Source organism: Perca flavescens, chromosome 14, assembly GCF_004354835.1.
Source record: "Perca flavescens isolate YP-PL-M2 chromosome 14, PFLA_1.0, whole genome shotgun sequence".
Lineage (NCBI taxonomy): Eukaryota > Metazoa > Chordata > Actinopteri > Perciformes > Percidae > Perca > Perca flavescens.
The window spans coordinates 8681849-8702763 of NC_041344.1; the positions used below are offsets into that span (position 1 = coordinate 8681849).

Here is a 20915-nt window from a genome sequence, read left to right on the forward strand (position 1 = left end):
AAATGTACAGTATTCAGCTATTCTGGGACCATGTTACATCTTGTATATTTGTTAGTGTAAAGAGCTCTAAAGCATGTGTGGGTTTTAAAAAGGACAGAGGATGGTGGAGCAGATGTACCACAGGTAGCTCTTAAATGTCATCCTTGGATAATATCTGTAGTCACGGCTTTTGTTCATCTTTAATTACACACTTAACAACTATGAACACATTTCGTCACAGAAAGACAGGACGAGTAATACCACAAAAATACAGATGAGAGAGAGTGGAAACAGTGGCATAAGTTCAAAGATATTTAAAGAGAAGCATGAACAGTGAATTAAATTAAGCTCTCGCAGCCATTACAACTGCTTTTGACTAATTGGTTCCCTTTCCTTGCTGTGGAAGAAGCCTGTGGGCTAATTCAGGTCACAGGAAACTGATTTACATGAAAGACATTTCACAGAATGAGAGCGAGACCTCTCACACTGCTGAGGAAACTTTGTCCAAACTATGTCCTCCGCTCCACGGGCCGAACAGTCTGTGCTAGCTGCACACTAAAGTGCAGCACTTTTACACCTTTTGGGGGACTTCACCTACTGAAACACACCAAAAAATCAGTTATCTTTATCACAACCAACAAGTCCTCCGACCATACAAACTTAAAGGTTGTTCATTCCTACCTTCTAATAGGAGATTTTTATAACTTAGCGCCCATAGCGGTGGCAGAAAATAAGGAGCAACAGGAGCGTTTTCTGTCCTCGTATCTAAACGTAACAGTTTGGTTATTTGAAGCAACAAAAATCCCCATTTTCACATATTAACTCCAGACAATGTCTGACGTATCAGGTCCAAACATAGTCAGGAGTAACCCTTTCGCACATGTAGCACACAGCAGGAGATTGTCCGTGTCAAATGCATTCTCACTTACTGGAAACCACCACCCCAACCTTTCTTCTTATGGGGAATTTGGTGCTCCTATATTTCCTGTTTAGCTCCCATCCCAATTACTATGGCCACTAGAGGGTGACGCCGCCTAACAATAAAACGCAAATAAGGGTTGTCATTGCGATTGTACTAACAACTTATGGAGTCAATTTTCAGGGCAGGACAGTCTCATCATTACACAGCTCAGTGTCCCTAAAATCCCATTCAGATGTTGTTGCCATTGACAGCTGGACAGCAGTATGGCTACCTCAACAAGCTGTCAGACAGACACAGGTGTTTGGTGTCTGGACAAGAAAAGCACAACATTTAACATGTGATCCTTTTGAAACAAGAAAAAGGTTCACATTGTAATTAAAAAGAGGGTAAAAAAATAAGTAGCAGCTATTATAAATGCAATATATGGATCTGCTCAAAATGTCTATAGTTCCCTTCTTATTAGGACAATGTAGTTTAGTTGGAGTCTTTATTGACTGCAGAAGTAAAATGTTATATATATATGAGTGTGTAAAATGACTTACATAACCTACTTGTCATTTTATTACTGATTTTGTATGGCTGTTTTGCTTGTGCAGGCACTTCACTTGATCAGGTATACAGTATATATGAATACAAAGAGGCAACAGTAATAGTCCCAAAATGGACTTTGTGTATGATGTAAATACAGGTTGATTCAAATAAGCTCTGATAAGAAGGTTAGGTGGACTAATGACAAATTGATAGTCAAAGGATTGAATCTAAGCAATATTCATTATAATAGCACTGAGATATCACTAACATCCACCGGAAGGAAAGAGGAATCAGTCACTCCCTACAGTTTTTTTCCACTGTTGTAAATATAAATATATGGGATCTGCATGTGTAAAAAAAAAAAAATTAAATAGTGTGAACATACTATGTTTCTTATTGCAAGGCTTATGCAAGATTTTATACTATCAAAATGCTGCTTTGATCCTTTAACCACACGTCCACAGCGGATAGAAAACAAACCCATAGTGCTGGAGACGCCTTCAGCTGGGAAGACTCTTCCAGTCTAACTCACGTTTGTCATGTTTACACATTTGGGTCACAGTGAGGCTGTGTGACATCCCTTCATCAAAACCTGCTTCAGCAGTGTTGGAGTATCTGTAGTCGCCTCAGGGGTGCACTGTTTGACACCGTAACAGCGTTGTTGCATTGAAAACCAGGTTGTCGTATAGCAGGACCAAGACAGACAAAAGTGCAGAAAACCAACATGTTGCATGGGTGAAAAGATTTAGCTCCACATTTCACTGGCTTACACCCATTGAGATGCATGGAGCATCACAGAAATGTAAGAAATTCAGGCCTCTGTAAAGCCAACTATCACAAATAAGTCAAATAATATCCACAAAAATGCTTATAGTGTTGGCTTTAATCTGCCTAGAAAAGATGTCAACAGAACAACTTTGATAAATGAATTCATGATTTCAGTGGAATGTGAACTTTTCACATTTAAATACACTGACACTGTATTTTAGAAGCCGGCGATGCTGCTCGTCTCAGATCTTTTGTGGATATATCGAGTTGTTTTGAGTGAAGACGGAATGTTTCATTATTAATATACATCGCAAAGCCTCTGCTGGAGGACACTTGAGCATTGTGCAGGGTGAAGGGGCAAGAGCCTCCTTTGGATTTCAGCATGTGCCTGTTGGAATATTAACAGCTGATGAAGGCTTAATGAAAGGATTTCACTTTCCGTCATTCAACCTTGTCAGTGGTTTTCTGTTTCATTACACATCAGAGCCGCTATTCACAGAAGTGCTGATCCATGTGTGGGTAGGGCGAGATTTAATACAACGTCCTTTCAATTCTGGTGGATTCAATCTTCTGTTAATCTACTATTCTCTGTAATTCCAAAGAATGTAATGAAAAAGCATGAAATGATGTCTGCGGTGTCGCAGTTTGCTGATACCTCTGATCATAATAGAAATTTGCTTTAGCGCAAAAATATCAGAAGTACTGTCAACCGCAATTCCTGACACAGAGAACAATTAATTTGAATTCACTCCAGTGCAGCTCAATGGCTCCTACTGTGATTGAATTTAGTCTTATCTTTGATTCGTGACAGATAATTGGAGAAAATAACTGAAAAACCACTGTTTGGCACTCTTAAGCTGAAATACAGTAAGAAACACACAGCAGCACTCCTCCTCTGGGCTACATGGAGAATTAATCAGAAATGCATTGCACGCTGTCTGCTTGAAAATTATTTTGTAGTCACACGTCTGTTGCCAACGTGATACTCCCCAACACATGTTTTTTTTGCAAGAAAAAACAAAACATATTCCTAAAAATAATTTTCATATAGTCAGTGTGTTTACTTTGGGACAAACTCATCCTAAACTAGTGCATTTACTGGAGAGGGAAACAAATGGCACCTCTTTTGAATGAACATGCTAGAATACATGTCTTTGTCAGAGTTTTTTGTAGCATCACTTTAGCTCCATAAAGACGACTCTCACCACTAATGTGCTCACTATTTCTCCATACTCTGATATTATAGCCTATATCTGCGGTCCCAGTGTATACCTAAGAGTTAGTGTAACTGCAGCATGCTGACCTGTAGATTGCTTGTGGGACAGCAGCCGTGATGCCGATAGCTAATATTGATATTAGTCATAATATAGTCTATAATAATAATAATAATATGAATTGCACTTTTCTGTACAGCTGGCCTCCTGAGTCCATCCTGATTTTGTCACTGAGGTCTGGTCCTGGTTTCCCATGATCCTCCTGACTCACTTAATATCACCTCTCACAGTGATAGTTAAAGGAGAATACTGGTGTGTTTTTTTATTTTTTATTTCGCTGCCAATTATCTATAGAGGGGGTCTTTATGTCTTGTTGGTGTAAGCACAAAGTAAGAAAGCTTGTTCTGCTTCAGTAGAAGCTACAGTATCTGTTGCCATTCATATTTTGCAATTTAAAACAAATGTATGATTTGCCTTGAAGTCTCCATTTGGCTTTTAGTTTTATTTCATTGTATCTGAGTATTGCTCTTAGTGTTTTATGGTACACACTTAATTCTGGAGGAAATACAAGTCTCCACCTAAAAAATAATCACTGTAAACATTTTGGCTCACTATGTCACATCATTCATGTTTAGTTTTATTCATCAAAGGCATCTTTGCTGGGACAAACTAATCTTTACTGTAAGAGCAATCAAATGGCATGTATGTGGCACTAGTACTCTCCTTTAACATCCCTTCTGCTATAATGTGCACAGATTTGACACTGATGTTTATTCAATAATTTCAACAAACATTTATCATTCTTATCATCATTAAATTTTGCATTGCAGGTTAATTTTATGCGGATTTGGTATTACGTTCACATGTTGAATGCCATGCTATTTGCATCTCTAGCGATTTACACTTTACAAAATCTACTCTCATAGTTGTAAAATAATTTTGGGAAACCCCGGAGTCAGGATGGCTCTTGAGGCTAAACTAGGTCCTATTAGTTGTTTTAGCCCATAACTCAGGCAGGAGAAGTATTATCACTGTCAATATTACTGCTGTTGCTTATGCATAAAAGGTAACATAAACAACTTTTTCATTTTTTTCCTCCCATTCATTTTGTGGTTGATTTTCAGCCCAACAATAACTCTTTATTTAGCTAGTATTCTGCATGCTTGGATAAAAGTCTTCTGTGTTGTGTTCGAGGTTTGATTGACACATCAAAAACATTGAAGTGTGAATGTCTCAGGATGTGCAAGTGCAAGTTTAGGTTGTAAATGAAAAAAGAAAAGTTGAAAGGAGACATTACAGTATGTTTTTTGATACTAGAAATTCTGGTCACTGGTTTGTCTGCATGTTGTTACTGATTGTTGCTTTCAATTTGAAATAATTTACGTGAATGCTTCATATCTAAGAGTTCAGGTCTCATTTGACATGTTTCCAGGTAATCATTGACTTTAACGATACTTCACTGCACTGCCACGGACAAACGTCCACACCCCCTTGTTTGCTTGAAGAATAAATCAATGATTATTTATATACCGGTACTATATAAGACCTTTTGGCATCCTACAAAGAATTTTATAAAGCTTGTCTTTTTTTCTGTAATGAATGAATAATTCCAATTAAAAGGATTTTCAACAGAGTGAGGATCGAAAGGTTTATTTTTATTTGGTGTGTATCTGCTTTTGATGCTATTTCCATTTCATTAATACAAACTCAAGTATTTTTCATTTGAATTTCAGTGACGGATTAGCAAGCATGCCAGGACTGCCTTTTTTTTAAATTAATAAATAGTCAAGAGAAGATCTCAGTCTTCAACCATTTTTCAGACAAATTTCAGCTCTGGGCATACAGTCATGTGAAAAAATTAGGACACCCATGCTAAAGTTGACTAAAAAGAGCTTTTGCAAATTGATCTTAATGCCTTAATTAAAAAAATGAGGAAAAATCCAATCTTTAAGGACACTAATTTTCTTTGTGAATGAATAATGTATCGTAAATAAATAAATGTTCTTCCTTAAAATACAGGGGGCATAAGTAAGTACATCCCTATGTTAAATTCCCATAGAGGAAAAAAATATTTTACTTTTGAAGGCCAGTTATTTCATGGATCCAGGATACTATGCATCCTGATAAAGTTTCCTTGGCCTTTGGAATAAAAATAGCCCCACATCGTCACATACCCTTCACCATACCTAGAGATTGGCATGGGGTACTTTCCATAAAATCATCTCTCAGTGCAAATCAAACCAGCTATTAGGCTAACCGACATAAAATAAAATAAATTTATGTTTTTATGTTTATTGGAATCCAATTATTGATGTGTTTTTCTTGTTAATTCATCTGGAATGTTGAGCTTTACTGTGAACAATAATATGTTTGACCCAAGAAGGCTGTTTTTTAAGAGCAATGCATATGATTCCAGATTATGACGGAGCTGCCATGCAAGACCAACATGGGGTTCAGTGTCCTGCCATATATATATATATATATATATATATATATATATATATATATATACACACACACACACACACACACATTTTATTTATAGTGTCAAATCACAACATAAGTTACTGTATCTCAGGACACTTTACAGATAGAGTAGGTCTAGAAACCCTCTATAACTTACAGAGACCCTACAATCCCCCCTATATTCATAGATTCCAGATTCTTCAACAAGTAGATGTCATTTTAAGACTTTTTAAACTGTATCAATTTACAAACATGTATTCAAAATCTGAATATTTTCATCGTGGAACTGTTTGTGTGATACTGCCTTCAATGAACCAGGCTTCTACATCAATTCCAGCAGCAGCTGTCTGCAGCTCTCTGACACTTGTGCCCATGGATGTAGCCTATTGTGTGATTGTGTGCCCCACTTTCCCTCACACAGGCCTGCTGCATATATACGATCTATGGCCTGCTCCCGCTGAAGGCGCCCTGGCCCTGAGCCAATCGGGGCGGAGCAGGACATGACGTAGATTCTCGCGCAAGGAAGCCCCAGGACTGACGCGCCAAATTTCAAAGGACTTCCTCCAGGAAAGAAGGCTGAAAAGCTGCACCGACGCCTGGCTGAACAAATGGCGATAAAATCCCGCAGAAACAACGCGTTTTGTTTAAAGTGTAGTTGCTGAGCCCGCTGGTGGAGCTGTCGACGGTGTTCCATTGGCGGCAGTTTGAGGAATAATTCGCATAAAGTCGGCGTGTCATTGTTGTAAGTGGCAGCTTTGACTTTCATTCTGTCCTACAAGGAACTAACGTCAGCTAGCTTAATCCTGTTTCTGTCTGACAAGCTAAAAAGCCACACCGCGATATTCCATTGCTCTTTTAAAAAAGAAAAAATCTTATTTCAACGTCAATTCATGCACATGTAAGTAAGTAAGTAAGTAAGTAAGTAAGTATATTACATGCGCATATATGCAGTTAGTGTTGCTAAAACGAGTTTTTACATGACAAGCCATTCAATTGTGTGGGTTATTGTCTGTGGCTTTGTGCGGTGATCCCATGATATGTCCATATATGCAGCTGATGCACGGCATGCGGTGCACACTGCCGTAGCCGGCCAAGTTCTTAGTGAAGTTGACAGTTTTGAAGTTCTGTTGTAATTTTAGCATCTGTATGTTTCTGCTTCATTGTGACATTATATTAATTTAACGCGAGCTCGTAATGAGACGTGGTTTTGTGCTTTCGTTTCGTCTGAAGTGTCAAGTAGATTACATTTATAAAGGCTGAGCTGTTTTTCAGACCCTAAGTAAAGCGATTAAGAAAAATGTAGTTGTTTTTTATTATTTAATTTTTTTTATTTGAAGGATTTTTCGTTTGGTTTCTTTCAGATCAGACAGACCTCAGCCGTTCCACCCTGTCAGGCTTCCCACCTGTGAGACGGCTGATGTCAGGAGCCTGGGATTTTAATCTCTCTCACACACACACACACACACACACACACACACACACACACACACACACACACACACACACACACACATGCTCAGGTGACAACTGTTCAAACCTTAAAATATTAGATGTCAGAACTCCAGCTAAAAGTCACGGCTGTCAAGTCTTTTGGCAGGTTTGCTTCGCCACGGTTTCAATGTTTACTGCACCTTTCGATTTAGCATCACTGTAACACACAGGCTGTCTACATTACTGAAGCTCTTTATTCTCAAATCCATCTTCTTATTGCCTCTTCTCTATGGGGGATTGAGCTCATAACCGAGTGCAGAAGCTAATTTCCACACTTTGCCAGCTTATACAGTGCTTCATATCCTCATTATTTATTCATGTATTCACAGCAGTGCACAAAGGGTCATCAGCTTTCCATACTAATGCAAACACCTGTTGCTGCACATGCCAGTCACCAACACACTCAGTGCTTTCAGGCCTATGTTTAGAACAGTTTAGCTTTATGTAAGCAGTCAGCACTGCCTGGGCAAATGGCTTTCATTTAACCTCTGTCCGCTAGCAAAGAATTGTATCCCAAAATGCATCGCAGCCTCCTGTAACTCAGGGGCCTGTCACAGATACAGTCTGGCCTCTGGGTGGGGTGCAGGTGAGGGCTTAGCGGTGGCAGACAATCAAACCCTTCAGTCATGCTGTCCGGGGTGCAGCCGTGCTTCCAGTTGCTTCGCATCGGTTCGTCGGCCTCCGACTCGGCGCGGGACCTCTACACGTTCAGGCCGGTGCAGAGCCAGTCTGTGTTCCGACTGGGCCGGGCGGCGGAGCTGTGTGACGTCACGCTTGACTCGTCGTCGGTGTCACGGATCCACGCCGAGCTGCATGCGGAGAGGGAGGCAGGCGACGGTGACGCAGCGCCACAGGAGGAGGAGGGCTGGAGTGTCCACATCAAGGACAGGAGCAGTCATGGTGAGAGGCTCACACACACACACACACAAACACACAAACACACACCACTCTACAGTCATTGTGGAAGAGAGAAAGAGGCAAAGTTACACACCCTCTTACAGGAAATCCATCAATACTTCTACGGGGAAACCCATTCTCAGAAACGCTGCACACACGCACTTTAATTTAGTGTTTGGAAAGACACAGATGAACATGGGCATTTTTTTTGTGAGAGAAATAAAATGCAGATTCAAAGCAAAACTGAGCCCACACACATTTTAAATTGACAGGAATACAGATACTAAATATTGTGGAAATGTGATATACACAATCACACACAATATTTGATGTGAGGGAGGGATATACACACACATATACTGTCTTCTGCTGAATTACTAACACCTGCAGCCTGACAGCAGCTGAGCCCCACAAACCAACACATACATGGCTATTAACTGCCAAAACACAGCTGTAGACGCTACAGAGCAGGTGAACCCTCAGATGCACACACACGCACATTAGGAGCTAAATGCGCCTCTGAAACCTCAACTTTCAAGACCCTTTCAATTATACTCTCCCACCAGGACTTATTTTATCTAAATGGTTTCGAGCTGCAGAATGTACAGCTTATTGAGAAGCCTGTAATACTCCCACTGAGATTTTGTTATGTCAAAGTCGGGAGTTTGATAGTGATGACGCGATCATTGACCTTTTCCTTATGTTCTGTGTGAATTGAAGCATAAAGCATGACACCAGCTCCAAATTGATTATATAGTAATTGTAATGTATTTAACCCTATAGATGGGTGAAAAATGAAAGGAAAACCCAATAAAATGGTTAATAGAGAGGTGTTTGGGCCTCCGGAGAAGCTTCAATGGTCCTTGTGATAAATTCCTCAAGTCTGTGAATCTGCTCTGGAGGGATGAACGTCATTCTTTCAAAACCTATTCCTTCATTTGGTTGCTGGACAGTACTGTCGAACACATCGGTTTAAAATCTCTCATAGGTGCTCAGTTTGGTTGAATTCAGGTAATTGTGAAGGCCACAGCAGCAGGATTCATGCAGGTTTTCCTCTAGTGTATTGCAAGCCTGTTTTCGACGGTCAATATATTAGTTAGGGAAATCATTAGTTGCCTTGCGTAAAATAGTCAGAGCTATCTTACTACCTCAGACTGCTCATAGTCTTTAGTGAAATCTGAAGAGCACAGGTACGAGATGAGAAGGATGAGATTGAAAGGAAAGTTGTGTCTTCGCTTAAGGCCGATCGACTGTGTCTGACAGGCTCTGAATCTAAAGTGTGCTCTTACTACCTAATTTTTCAAGTAATTTCACAGTCTGTTACACTCATTTTTCATTTCTGCTATTAAAAGTACATCTCAGTATTCACTGTGCATTTCTCATTTTGTGCTGTGCTGCCGTGGCCATGTGATTGCCTTGTAGCCTTCCAGCTCCTCTATTCTGGGTCTGTTTCACAAACATTTTTAGATTTCCCCACAGCTCTGGAAGCTGTAAACACATTGATAAGTCAACAAATGACCGATTTTTGAGGCTCAGCTCGCTTGGTTTATTCGCTCTTGTTTGTCAAATGTTCATATATTAATAGGTTTTTGTGATGATCTGGCACCAGGTAACATCGGCCCCCCACTCCCCAACTGTTGCTTATTGAGAATGAGAGTCTCCAAGGAACAAAATTCAGTGCCAGCTGAATATTTCATGTATTGCTCTTGTGTTGCTAGGCACCTGGGTCAATGAGGTCCGCCTCCAGCCTGGCATCCAGTGGGAGCTCTCAGATGGCGACACGCTGACCTTCGGTGTCCAGTCGGCTCCAGGGAGCCCCGAGTTCTACTTCCTCTTCCAGAAGGTCAAAGTTCGTCCGCTAGACTTCGATGCCATCACAATTCCAAAGGTAATTTTTTTTTTTTTTGTCATTGCTAAGGACAGATTCTGTGCGCTTTCAGTTCAACCGCACAGAATTATAATGATGCTTCATGTACTGCAACAAACACAGATAAAGTCTATAGATTGCACTCTGTGTATTTCACGAAGTTAAAAAAGTCTGGACTTTTTCTGCTGTCTGAAAGGTTAGTGTCAGTCAGTATAACTATATTCTAATATTACCACGATGACAAACGGTCTCACAGTCCACCTAAGGTCATACATTAATTACAATTCATTCATTATTAACAAACTTGCATGCTACGCAAGCTGAAATTGTGTTAATACTCTAAGATTTTAGTTGATTGCACATCTCACGGTTTGTCTCGCTGCCGTAAATACCACTTAAAGTGCTCATATTATGCTTTTTGGCTTATACCCTTTCCTTTATTGTGATTTTTATCTTTTTTTTTTTTTTTGTGCACATTATAGGTTTTAAAGGGAAAAAGCCCAAAGTCCCCCCGCCCCTAAAGGGACTTAGCATCTCCAACAGAAAACACGGTTCACAAACTGCTCCAAAAAGCTCTGTTGTAGTCCAGCCTTTACTTCCGTGACGACCGTGCGTCACTTTGTAACACACGTTATAATGCTCGCCTAGCTGCTAGCGTGGCACGCCCTCATACTCTGCTTCTGACTGGCTAGTAGTCCTTACCTAGCTACTGCGCATGTGCGACAGAAGTGAGATGCCTCACTCTGTAGCTAAAACGGAGCTCAACACACAGGGTGAAAAGAGGAGCTGCAGCAATGTGCAATACAACACAAATATAGTGTTTTTTTAAAATTAAATCATGTAAACCTGTTCTGGTACAACCTCTAAATACAATTATGAACCTGAAAGTGAGCATAATAGGAGCACTTTAAGTACTAAATGAGTATTAATCCTGCAACAAATGGTCCCCAACAAATGCACTATTACTTGAGTAATGTTGGCCAAAAATAGTAACCAGGGGTTTAAGGAAATTATTATGCCCCCCCTTTTTTTTATAAAGAGAAAATATTTATATTTGTGAGCAGTTTTAAAATATCTACGTCTTCAGTAGAAACAAATGGACTGGCTCTGTGCCTGGGTAGGGAAGAATTAAGGTTTTGGTCTTTTAATGGGATTGATTGATGAGAAAAATAGAGAATGATGCCTTCCTTTTCCTTTTTAATTTACCTCCAACTTAGGCTTCACACAGCAGTGTGTGTGCAGGCATTGTGACAATGAGACTTTTGGTGAAGGTGTCCCAGAGGAACATGAATATTCTAGACTGCTACCTCTTAGTCGACTAATCGGTCGTTTTGGTCTTACTCGACATCGTCATTTTTTATGCTTATTCATGCTTAATTACTTATTTCCAAGAAACTTTTGGGCACATTTATGGTAAACACAAGATTTGAAGTGGTGCTTTTGCAGGATTAATTGTGAAGAAACTCAGTTTTACAGATGGTTAATTAACTACATTTATATTGTGCTTAACCACCTCTCAAAGTGCACAGCTCTGTCAATTAAATCAACTAATCGATTAGTCGACAAAATCCTATAAGTGTTAGTCGACCGTGAATTTCTTTAGTCGAGGACAGCCCTAGAATATTCCGTATGTCAGGGACAAAATTGTTAGGGAAGAAAAGACTTTCCATTCCATTTCAAAGATGGAATCTGGTGCACTCATATTTTGTACTTTAACTAAAACATGCTCATTCGCTAAGTGTAAAATTTTCCATGACGTTAAAAAGAAGGGGAAAAAAAACCCAGCCAAACTAATGATACATGCATCTAAAGGATATTAAAAAATTCTAATTTATATACTTATACCCCTGTCTCCTAGGCAGGCACCTTCTCCTCCGACTTAAAGAACCGGATCAGAACTAACCTGGACCGCAGGGCGGCCGCCAACATGGACCTGTCTAATCTGCCCATCAACCGGGCCACCGTCATCCTCAACTCCATCGGCAGCCTCAGTAAGATGAAGGGCAGCGCCTGGACCTTCCAGAGGAGCCACAGCCACGAGGGCACCGCCTCGGACCCCGGCTCCTCCTCCTCGCCGCCTCTGACTGTGAGCTTAACCTCTCTGCTCCCGCCCTCCACGCCGCCATCCTTCTCCTCCTCCTCCTCCTCCGCAGCCTCGGTGCCTTCGACAAAGTTCCACCAGCCGACGTCGAGGAGCAGGAGGAAGTCGGCGCACACGGTGCTCCTCGAGGACGACAGCTCGGACGAACCCAGAAGTCGAGCAGGTGAGGCCCAGCGTGAGACTCGCTGAACGTTGGAGGCGGCAGATTTTTTTTATAAGGAAATGTGTTTTTTTTTTTTAACACTAAACCCAGGTCAGTTATTGAAGGCGTATATAGGATTAGTTTTTATTCAGATCGAAAAAACTCTATGAAGCAAAAATCTTTACGTGGCAAATGTTGACATCTTCAAAGTAGTGCTGTCCATTAAACGCGTTCTTAACGGCGTTAACGCAAACCCATTTTAACAGCGTTAATTTTTTTTATCGTGAGATTAACGTTCTTTTTGGCCTAGCAAACTTTTTTTTTTTTTTTTTTTCACATGCTGTTGCAACAACGAGTAACGTTAGAAAAACTACAACACCACACTGGATCTAGCTAGACTGAAAACGAACCGGACACGCCGCATACACACTTGTTGGGCTTGCGAGCCGCCCAAGGAGTAGCAGGCTAACGATCCGTTTTGAGTGGATGGCGAGCGCGAGACGCCGAAATGGATGCCAATAAGATTATGAATGGAAAGTTTACTTCTAAAAAGTTGCCAAATGGTTCCATTGACAAGACCAAAGAGATCTGTGTGTTTTGTCGTTGTGAACGGAGCTATCATCGCAGCACGTCCAGTCTGAAATACCACCTGATGGCCGAGCACACAGCTGATGCCAATTCTCCGCCCCCTAGTCAAAACCAGGCGACCAAAGCACAAAGCAAGCCGATCTACTTTTCCATGTTGATAAGAGCATTAAAATGAGAAAAAAAATAATGGGACAAAAAGAAATCAAGGGACATTTAGAATAGATAAAAATGTGCAATTGATTTCGAGTTAACTATGACATTAATGCGATTTAATCGCGATTAAATATTTTAATCGTTTGACAGCACTACTTCAAAGTCAAAAGTTCTGGTTAGCTATTTGGCAGTTCAGACACATACCTGCTCTTAAACATGTGCTGGAAAAGTGAATTTAACTGGAAGCTGGTCGTCCGTTATGTTTTTGTTTTTCAAAATTAAAAACAATGTTAATCATAAAGAAATACATTTCACTGGAAACTGGTGTCTGTCGCCGCTCCTGCTCCAATATTCTCCTTTTTGATGTTCAGCTCCGGCAGGAGTTGTTGACGACGGCCAGAGGTCGAGGGGGAAGAAGAGGCGGCGGCTCTACAAATCGGAGTCGGAGAGCGTCAGCCCCCCCCCTCCTCTGCCGCTGCAGCCCAAGAGCCACGGCGACATCCGGCGCCCGCTGGAGGCCAAGCCCTTCCCCGTCGGCATCCGGACCATCGGCAGCTTCCACGGCGCCATGACCAACAGCCGACTCAACCACCACCTCCTGCAGGCGTCGCTCGGCAACCCCGCGGTCCGCAAACAGGAAGTGCAGACGATGCACCGGGTCCAGACGGCGGTGCACACCAACATCGCAGCTTTCCGCCAACAGAAACCCGCCCACAGTTCTCCGACGGCGCAGAGAGGCAGGCGGAGGGCTCACAGCTCTCCGGTTTTCTCCCCTCTGGTGGTCGGAGGGGAGAACTACAGTCTGGCCTCGCCGTCGGTGAGGATCCGCACCGACGAGAGAGGCAGGGTGCAGTTCAACAGATTTCACCATCCGACAAGGTGAGACAGTTATGGAGGTTTTGCAGAAATCTGTCTCTTTGCCACCAACCAAGGGCCCCCTTTTTAACTGTAAAAGGGATAACCTCTCTTCTTTCTTTGTCCTATCCCCCCCCCCCCCCCTAGGAGTCACCAAGTCATTATTTTATTTTTTTTAAACCTTACACCAAAGGATCTTTACATCTTCAGGAAGCTTTCATGATGCAGTGTTTCCCACACATAGACTAATGTGTGGTGGTGTGCTTCACTATCAACGCCGGCCGCAACACATTGGGTTATTAATTCTTTTTATTTTTTAACTGCTGTTTAAAACACGTTCCGCTCCATTTCCTTTCCCTGCTTCTCCATCTCTCGGTCACTTGTCTCGCTCACACACACACACACACACACACACACACACACACACACACACACACACACACACACAGAGCCCCTCACACCGTGCACACAGCGTCTGTCTCCATAAAGAAGAGAAGACGGCTGGCAAAATTCACAAGTTCACAAAAGGTTGGCATCTATCTCGTGAACACCTTTACAGAATCACACATGTCGCACTTATGTCCTGGCGGAACTGTTCTTCAGTACAGAAAAGTTGATTTACACATATCTTTGCTCAGCTGCTTGAGTTAGTCTAATCAAAGTATAGAACTCCAAATTCCACTCTTAAGCACCTTTTCTATTATTTAATTCTACATTTTGACTTTGGTGTGCTCACCAGGACAATAATAGTATAATAGTTCTGATTCAGAGCTATTCAGATAGTGGCGGTGTTAAAAAGGCCTTTTTTGCTTTGATTGTACCACTTTGGCAGTCCTGCAGTTTTTTGAAGTGGGAGGAAAAAGTAGAAAACTTGATTCTTGAGCAATAAAATAAGCAAAAAACAACCTCAAATGTAATTTTTTTTTTTTTTTAACTTGTTAAAGGCAGAATTAAGACTAATGGTGGGTTACAGCACAGTCAAAGCTGATTTTTCTCCATCTTTGGCTTCCCTGACGCCTGATTACAGTGACTCTCGTACTACTTCACTGCCGTCTGCTCAGCAGGACGGAGCCTGGAAGGAGCTGCGTGGCGATGTCACAAAGCCAAGCAGAAAGTTGAGCAAAACAATATCTGATACCTGGTTCGGGGTCGGTTAATTTTCCAAATTCAGTGGATTCATTTGAAAATCCAAAAGTGAAATAACTAAAAAAAACGTGTGGTGGTGTGCTTCACTATCAACGCCGGCCGCAACACATTTGGTTATTAATGATTTTTATTTATTTTTTAACCGCTATTTAAAACACGTTCCGCTCCATTTCCTTTCCCTGCTTCTCCATCTCTCTGTCACTTGTCCAGATGAGTATTGAAAAGTATTTTCCACGACTGAAAAAGGCACGTGTTGAGGATGAGGATTAGTTATGTTATTAATTTGTTTACAATATTTTCAGGCTTCAACTGGTTAAAGACAGGGTCAGAAAGAATGTGAGATAGAGATTTGTTAGGCGAAGTTGAAGTAGGAGAGTGTGATCTCCACCCCCCCCCCACCCACCCACCACCCACCACCACACACAAATTGGTTTCTAATCTGTGGGAAACACTGATGAGTTATGCTAATAAATGAAAGCCACAGGTGTCAAATCTATCTATTAATCGGTCTGTTAATAATTAGGTTGATTGTGAACTAATGATTGAAAGAACAGAATGTAACAGGACACAAAGTAAGCCATTCGATGTAAAATTGAGTTCACATTTTATAGTCCAATTAAATACAAAGGAGCAGAAAGTGTATCAAACAAAGACCTTTAATCTATTTATACGAGTGAATCCGTGGCAAATGTGATGAGCGTAAACATGCTAGAACATCCTTAAACACAAGCTTGTCCCTTCCTATTTTGCTGACCCCACGGTCCTCCTCCTCCTCCTTCATTCTTCTTTTCTCCTCTCAGCAAGCGCCGAGGCCGCCCCAGGAAACACCCGCTGCCCCCCCGGCCTTCCCTGCCCTCACCATCCTCCTCGTCCTCCTCTTCCACCTCCTCCGCCTCCTCCTCCTCCGGCTCCTCGTCGTCCTCCTCCTCCTCTGACGACGACGACGACGAAGAGGAGGAGGACGGCGGGGCGACGGGCGGGGCGGTGGAGCCGTGCGCGGCGCCGCGCTGCCGGCTGCCCCAGCAGGACACGGTGCAGTGGATCCAGTGCGACGTGTGCGACGCCTGGTACCACTTGGACTGTCTGCACGTCGACCGCAAGAAGCTCCTGAAGGACCCCAACGCCGACTTCCACTGCGGATGTTGCTGAGACCAGAGAGAACCGAGTTTGTGCCAAGGAAACGTAACGCTCTCAAGACTAGAAAGTTCCCACAATTTTCCCCCTTAAATGGTTTATTTTCATTCAGCCCCACTCATGCAAAATCAACAGACGTGTTTCTGTGAAGATGCTACTTCTAATGGCCACAGACCATGCACGGCTTTTCTCTCCCCCCCCCCTGTCAGCAGCTGGCGAGGGCAGGAAGAGAATGTCCTTGGATTTTATTTTTTTTTTTTTTTTTACTTTTTACATCCTGATCTTCCCAACAGTCACACCGCTGCTTCACTAACCGCTCGCCCACCCCTGTTTCAGGGCTCAGGCTTTTGGGAGAAGGAGGCGAACCTGTAATAAAATGTCTCCGGTTGGATTTTTGTTTATGGCTGGAGAGGTGCGGCCAGGGCGGGAGAACATGATGAAATAGTACGCTCCCCCACGGTGGCTGTCGCTGACCACGGGGCAGGCAACATTCAGGAAGATTTAATGAAATGGCTCCGATCGGGCTGCACCACCACCAGTCTATACAGGGCAAGTCAACTTACTCGGATGTCTCGGTGCAGCTGCCGGCGCTCTTTTTAGCCACTGGGCCAATTTGTCGGGGCCGACTAGAACCTTCAGTGAACATTATGTGGTTTGCGTGGCCAACAAAGCCTCAACACCCTTCCTCTCAAAATAAGACCGTGCCGGGCTGGTGGTTTTCTCACCTCGAAATTGAATGAATTGTTTCAGTGCAGCTTGTGTGCTTGTGCGGCGGCGGCGGCGGCAGCTGTCTAGGAGTGGCGTGTGATGTTCCAAGACAATTGAACGCCAGGAAATGTCACCAGACTTCCATCGTCGCTGCAGATGAGAGGTGCTTGAGGGATGATAATCCGTGATAGCAGAAGTCGTGATAAGACGTCTGAGTGCAGGCTGACAGTGTGGCTGCTGCCGCCGCCGCCGCTCTGAGAGGACTCATTACCAGTGAAATATCATCCGCTGATGTAACGGGAGAAACAGAATTCAGAAAATCATCGTCTCTGACTGGTGGGTTAAGTAGTGGATGCTTTTAAGATCTTATCTTTATCTCCACCCTTTTTTTTTTTTTTTTTTTCTTATATATGAAGAGTCTTCACACTACTGAACTCATGGGCCAAAGTGGGCACTTATGTCCTGGCGGAACTGTTCTTCAGTACAGAAAAGTTGATTTACACATATCTTTGCTCAGCTGCTTGAGTTACAGTCAAATCAAAGTATAGCACTCCAAATTCCACTCTTAAGCACCTTTTTCTATTATTTAATTCTACATTTTGACTTTGGTGTGCTCACCAGGACAAATCAGTCTCTTTAAAAAGTTTGGGAGCAGTATGCCTTTTTTGCTTTGATCGTACCACTTCGGCAGTCCTGCAGTTTTTTAAAGTGGGAGGAAAAAAGTAAACTTGATTCTTGAGCAATAAAATAAAAGAAATAAACAACCTCAAATGTAATTTTTTTTTTTTTTAACTTGTTAAAGGCAGAATTAAGACTAATGGTGGGTTACAGCACAGTCAAAGCTGATTTTTCTCCATCTTTGGCTTCCCTGACGCCCGATTACAGTGACTCTCGTACTACTTCACAGCCGTCTGCTCAGCAGGACGGAGCCTGGAAGGAGCTGCGTGGCGATGTCACAAAGCCAAGCAGAAAGTTGAGCAAAACAATATCTGATACCTGGTTCGGGGGTCAGTTAATTTTCCAAATTCAGTGGATTAATTTGAAAATCCAAAAATTAAATAAAAAATAAATAAAAAGTGGTGTTTTGTGAGATCCATATACTTGTTTAATGGAAACAATAAATGTAATGTTACTCGTTTCATTTAAAATACTTTCATTGACACTGGTTTCGACAACATATTACTATGATAATAACCAGCATTTGTTTTAATAATGTGAGGTTACATCACCTCGCTGCAGTAATACAATATCAAAAAATTAAAATAATTATATATATTTTAACATAATAGCCTCATACTGTAATACAGATTTGAAGGGCCTGTTTGGTCCTCTTGAGCAGTGGTTACTCAAATGTAAAAAGAGGAGAGAAAAAAAAAGGTTTTCTCTGGTCTTTAGTCAGTTATATTTTGCTTTTGTATGTTTCATCTGCCAGTAAAGACGTCAGCATTGCATATTATTTTTGTCTCTTTTGATTTTGAGCTCTAAAGATATTTAAATACCTGTTTTTGTCTTTCCGAGCTTCCCTCACACAGAAATGTGCCATCTTCACCACATCTCTCTTTGTCATTCAGTGTTACATTGCTGTGTTCACGCTCCTCATCATGCACCTTTTTTTTTTTTTTAACTTTCATTTTAAAGGTCCTTGAAATACTGATGTTTTCCCTTAACTACACTTAGAAATGTGCTGACACATGAAATGCAGCTGAGAGCGTTGCTTTTTAATTAGCAGTATGACAAACCGTAAGAACCCCCCAAAAAGCGAGCGAAACCTGCTCTGCGATATCAAACGGACAAATATCCGTATTCACTGCAAAGTACTCTGATCGCTACTACAAAGAAGCTCATTCAACGAGTCTCCCTGCTGTTGGTGCCTTTTTAAAGTTCTGAGACTGTCAACATTTGGAGGCGCTGCACAGCTTTCTTAACCTGCGGTTGACAGCCGAGCTAGTCGATTCACAGATCGGCCGATATCGATAATCGATTAATCATTTAAAATAATTTATCAAGCAAAATGGCCAGAACTATGCAGGTTGGAGAATCTGCTGCTTCTCTTTCTCATATTGTTGTAAATGTAATCTTTTTGGGGGTTTTAAACTGTTTGTCGGTCAAACCAAGCGATTTGAAGGTGTCACCTCAGGCTGTGGATAATTGAAATGGGCCTTTTTTTTTTTTTTTTTTTTTTTTTTTTCTGACATTTAAACTGATCATCTGTTGATCACACAAGTCTATTTGACAAATCAGCCTTACATATCGCTAACCACATCACTAACGAGCTCTTTGCAGCTCTGCAACATTTCCCATTTGCATCGCCTCGAAGACGAACAACTTAGTAATATTATATTAAGTTTGTGGTAAATACTTTAGATAATTAAAACTGTCGCGGCAGCCTCATTGTGTCAGTATTTCATGTGTGCCATCTGCTGAACGTACAGCACGCTCCAGCGTTGACATTTTTACACTGAGTTGATTATTCTGTTTACTGTTAAACTCCTAAATAACACAAACTCTAAGGTGGAAGCACCTCGAGTGATGAGTTCCAAAATGACGTTGACCCAAAAGGATTGCTTTGTAAATCAGCGCATGTTTCATCAGTCTGTCTCTCCCCGAGCTCTGAGGCAGAAGTTAACAGGATTTTTTTTTTTTTTTTTTTTTTTTTTTCACACTGCTTTCACTTTAATTATCACATTGAAATGCAGAAACTCTTTGTTGATTTTGCAGGCTTGTACAGAATTAAAACCAATTGTCAAAATTCCCTGAGATGCCATCAGCTCCAAAAGTTATCAGGGAAGAAATAAAGAATATTCAGAAAAAACTATCTTTGCATTGTCTGTATGTTTTATCTTTATCTGCTCCACTTTTTCTCTCCTTCTGTTGTACCCAAATAGACTGTGATCTAAAAAAAAAACACATTTAAGTTATTATGGATTCTTCTTACGCATCCAGCTCAAGTCAGATTGATGAAACTTTGATATTAGAAATTTACATTTTGTTTTCCTCGGGTCTTTTGTGTCATTTAAAAAAAAAAAAAAAAAAAAAAAAAAAAAAAGCTGATCCCAGACAGAGATGTGATATATCTGGTTGTTATTATTCATTGTTTTCTTTGGCATGATCACAGCAGACTGAGTCAACAAGCAAAGAACATCCTCATCATTGTATGGATAGCAGGACGCGGCCGGGAATTGCAGAGAATCATAAGGAAGAAACATAAGGACTCCGGGGAGTAAACTCTCCAGAGCTAGGTTAGTAACAAGCAGTTCTGGGACAGGATTCATACAAAAGGAAACAAGAATCAACACAAACTGAGCGTTACATATAGTCACTTTCACTTAGTGTTTCTTTGTTGCACTTCTCACTTGTTTATTGCTTATGAAGCCGTTCTGAACTTATAGTTTCTGTCAGTTTCACCAAAAAGTTCACAGATGACTTTTCTGTAGTGCTAAAGCTGTATACTAGCTGTTCTACTCAGCGAACCTAAACTCTACATGTATAAAATACATCACAAATCTTAAAAGGGAATTATTCACATAATAAAAAAAAAAAAAAAAATCGTTTTCAAATACCCCTGGCTATGCTGAAGAAAATACGTACAATACATTCATATTTGAAGCCAATAAGAGACATTGAGAGACACTGAGGTACTTAAGTACAGACAAGCAGTAAACTTTTGTTTGTCCTAGTAAAATGTGCAAAATGTTAGGGGTCTTGAGTGTATTTTGGCTTGTGCTGGTGTTGGATGGATGACAAAAGTAAAATATAAAGGGTTTGATTCCAAAACTGTAAGAATAAAGCTTTGTCTTTTTCTCCAGAGTTGTAAAATGCAGTTTCTCATTTTAGAGCAAGATAAGATGTGAACACCTACACACATAGCTCACACACACACACACATACACACAGGTTATGAAATCAGCCTATACATCATGCAGCAGATTGTAGCTCTGAACTCCAGGAAACCT

General features: G+C 41.3%; 1 protein-coding gene across 2 annotated transcripts; it reads left to right on the forward strand.

The window, feature by feature from the left end:
* Positions 1–6380: 6380 nt before the first annotated feature.
* On the forward strand, positions 6381–16428 carry tcf19l (transcription factor 19 (SC1), like). Of its 2 annotated transcripts, none has more exons than XM_028597806.1 (6): positions 6381–6778; positions 7242–8271; positions 9987–10156; positions 11994–12399; positions 13491–13998; positions 15921–16428. In XM_028597806.1, exons 2-6 carry the CDS (start codon positions 7998–8000, stop codon positions 16267–16269), a joined length of 1707 nt encoding a protein of 568 aa, XP_028453607.1. In that variant the 5' UTR covers positions 6381–6778; positions 7242–7997; the 3' UTR covers positions 16270–16428. The 2 variants fall into 2 exon arrangements, with proteins under 2 accessions (XP_028453607.1, XP_028453606.1); XM_028597805.1 differs by having other exon boundaries at positions 6381–6622.
* The last annotated feature ends 4487 nt before the right edge of the window (positions 16429–20915 follow it).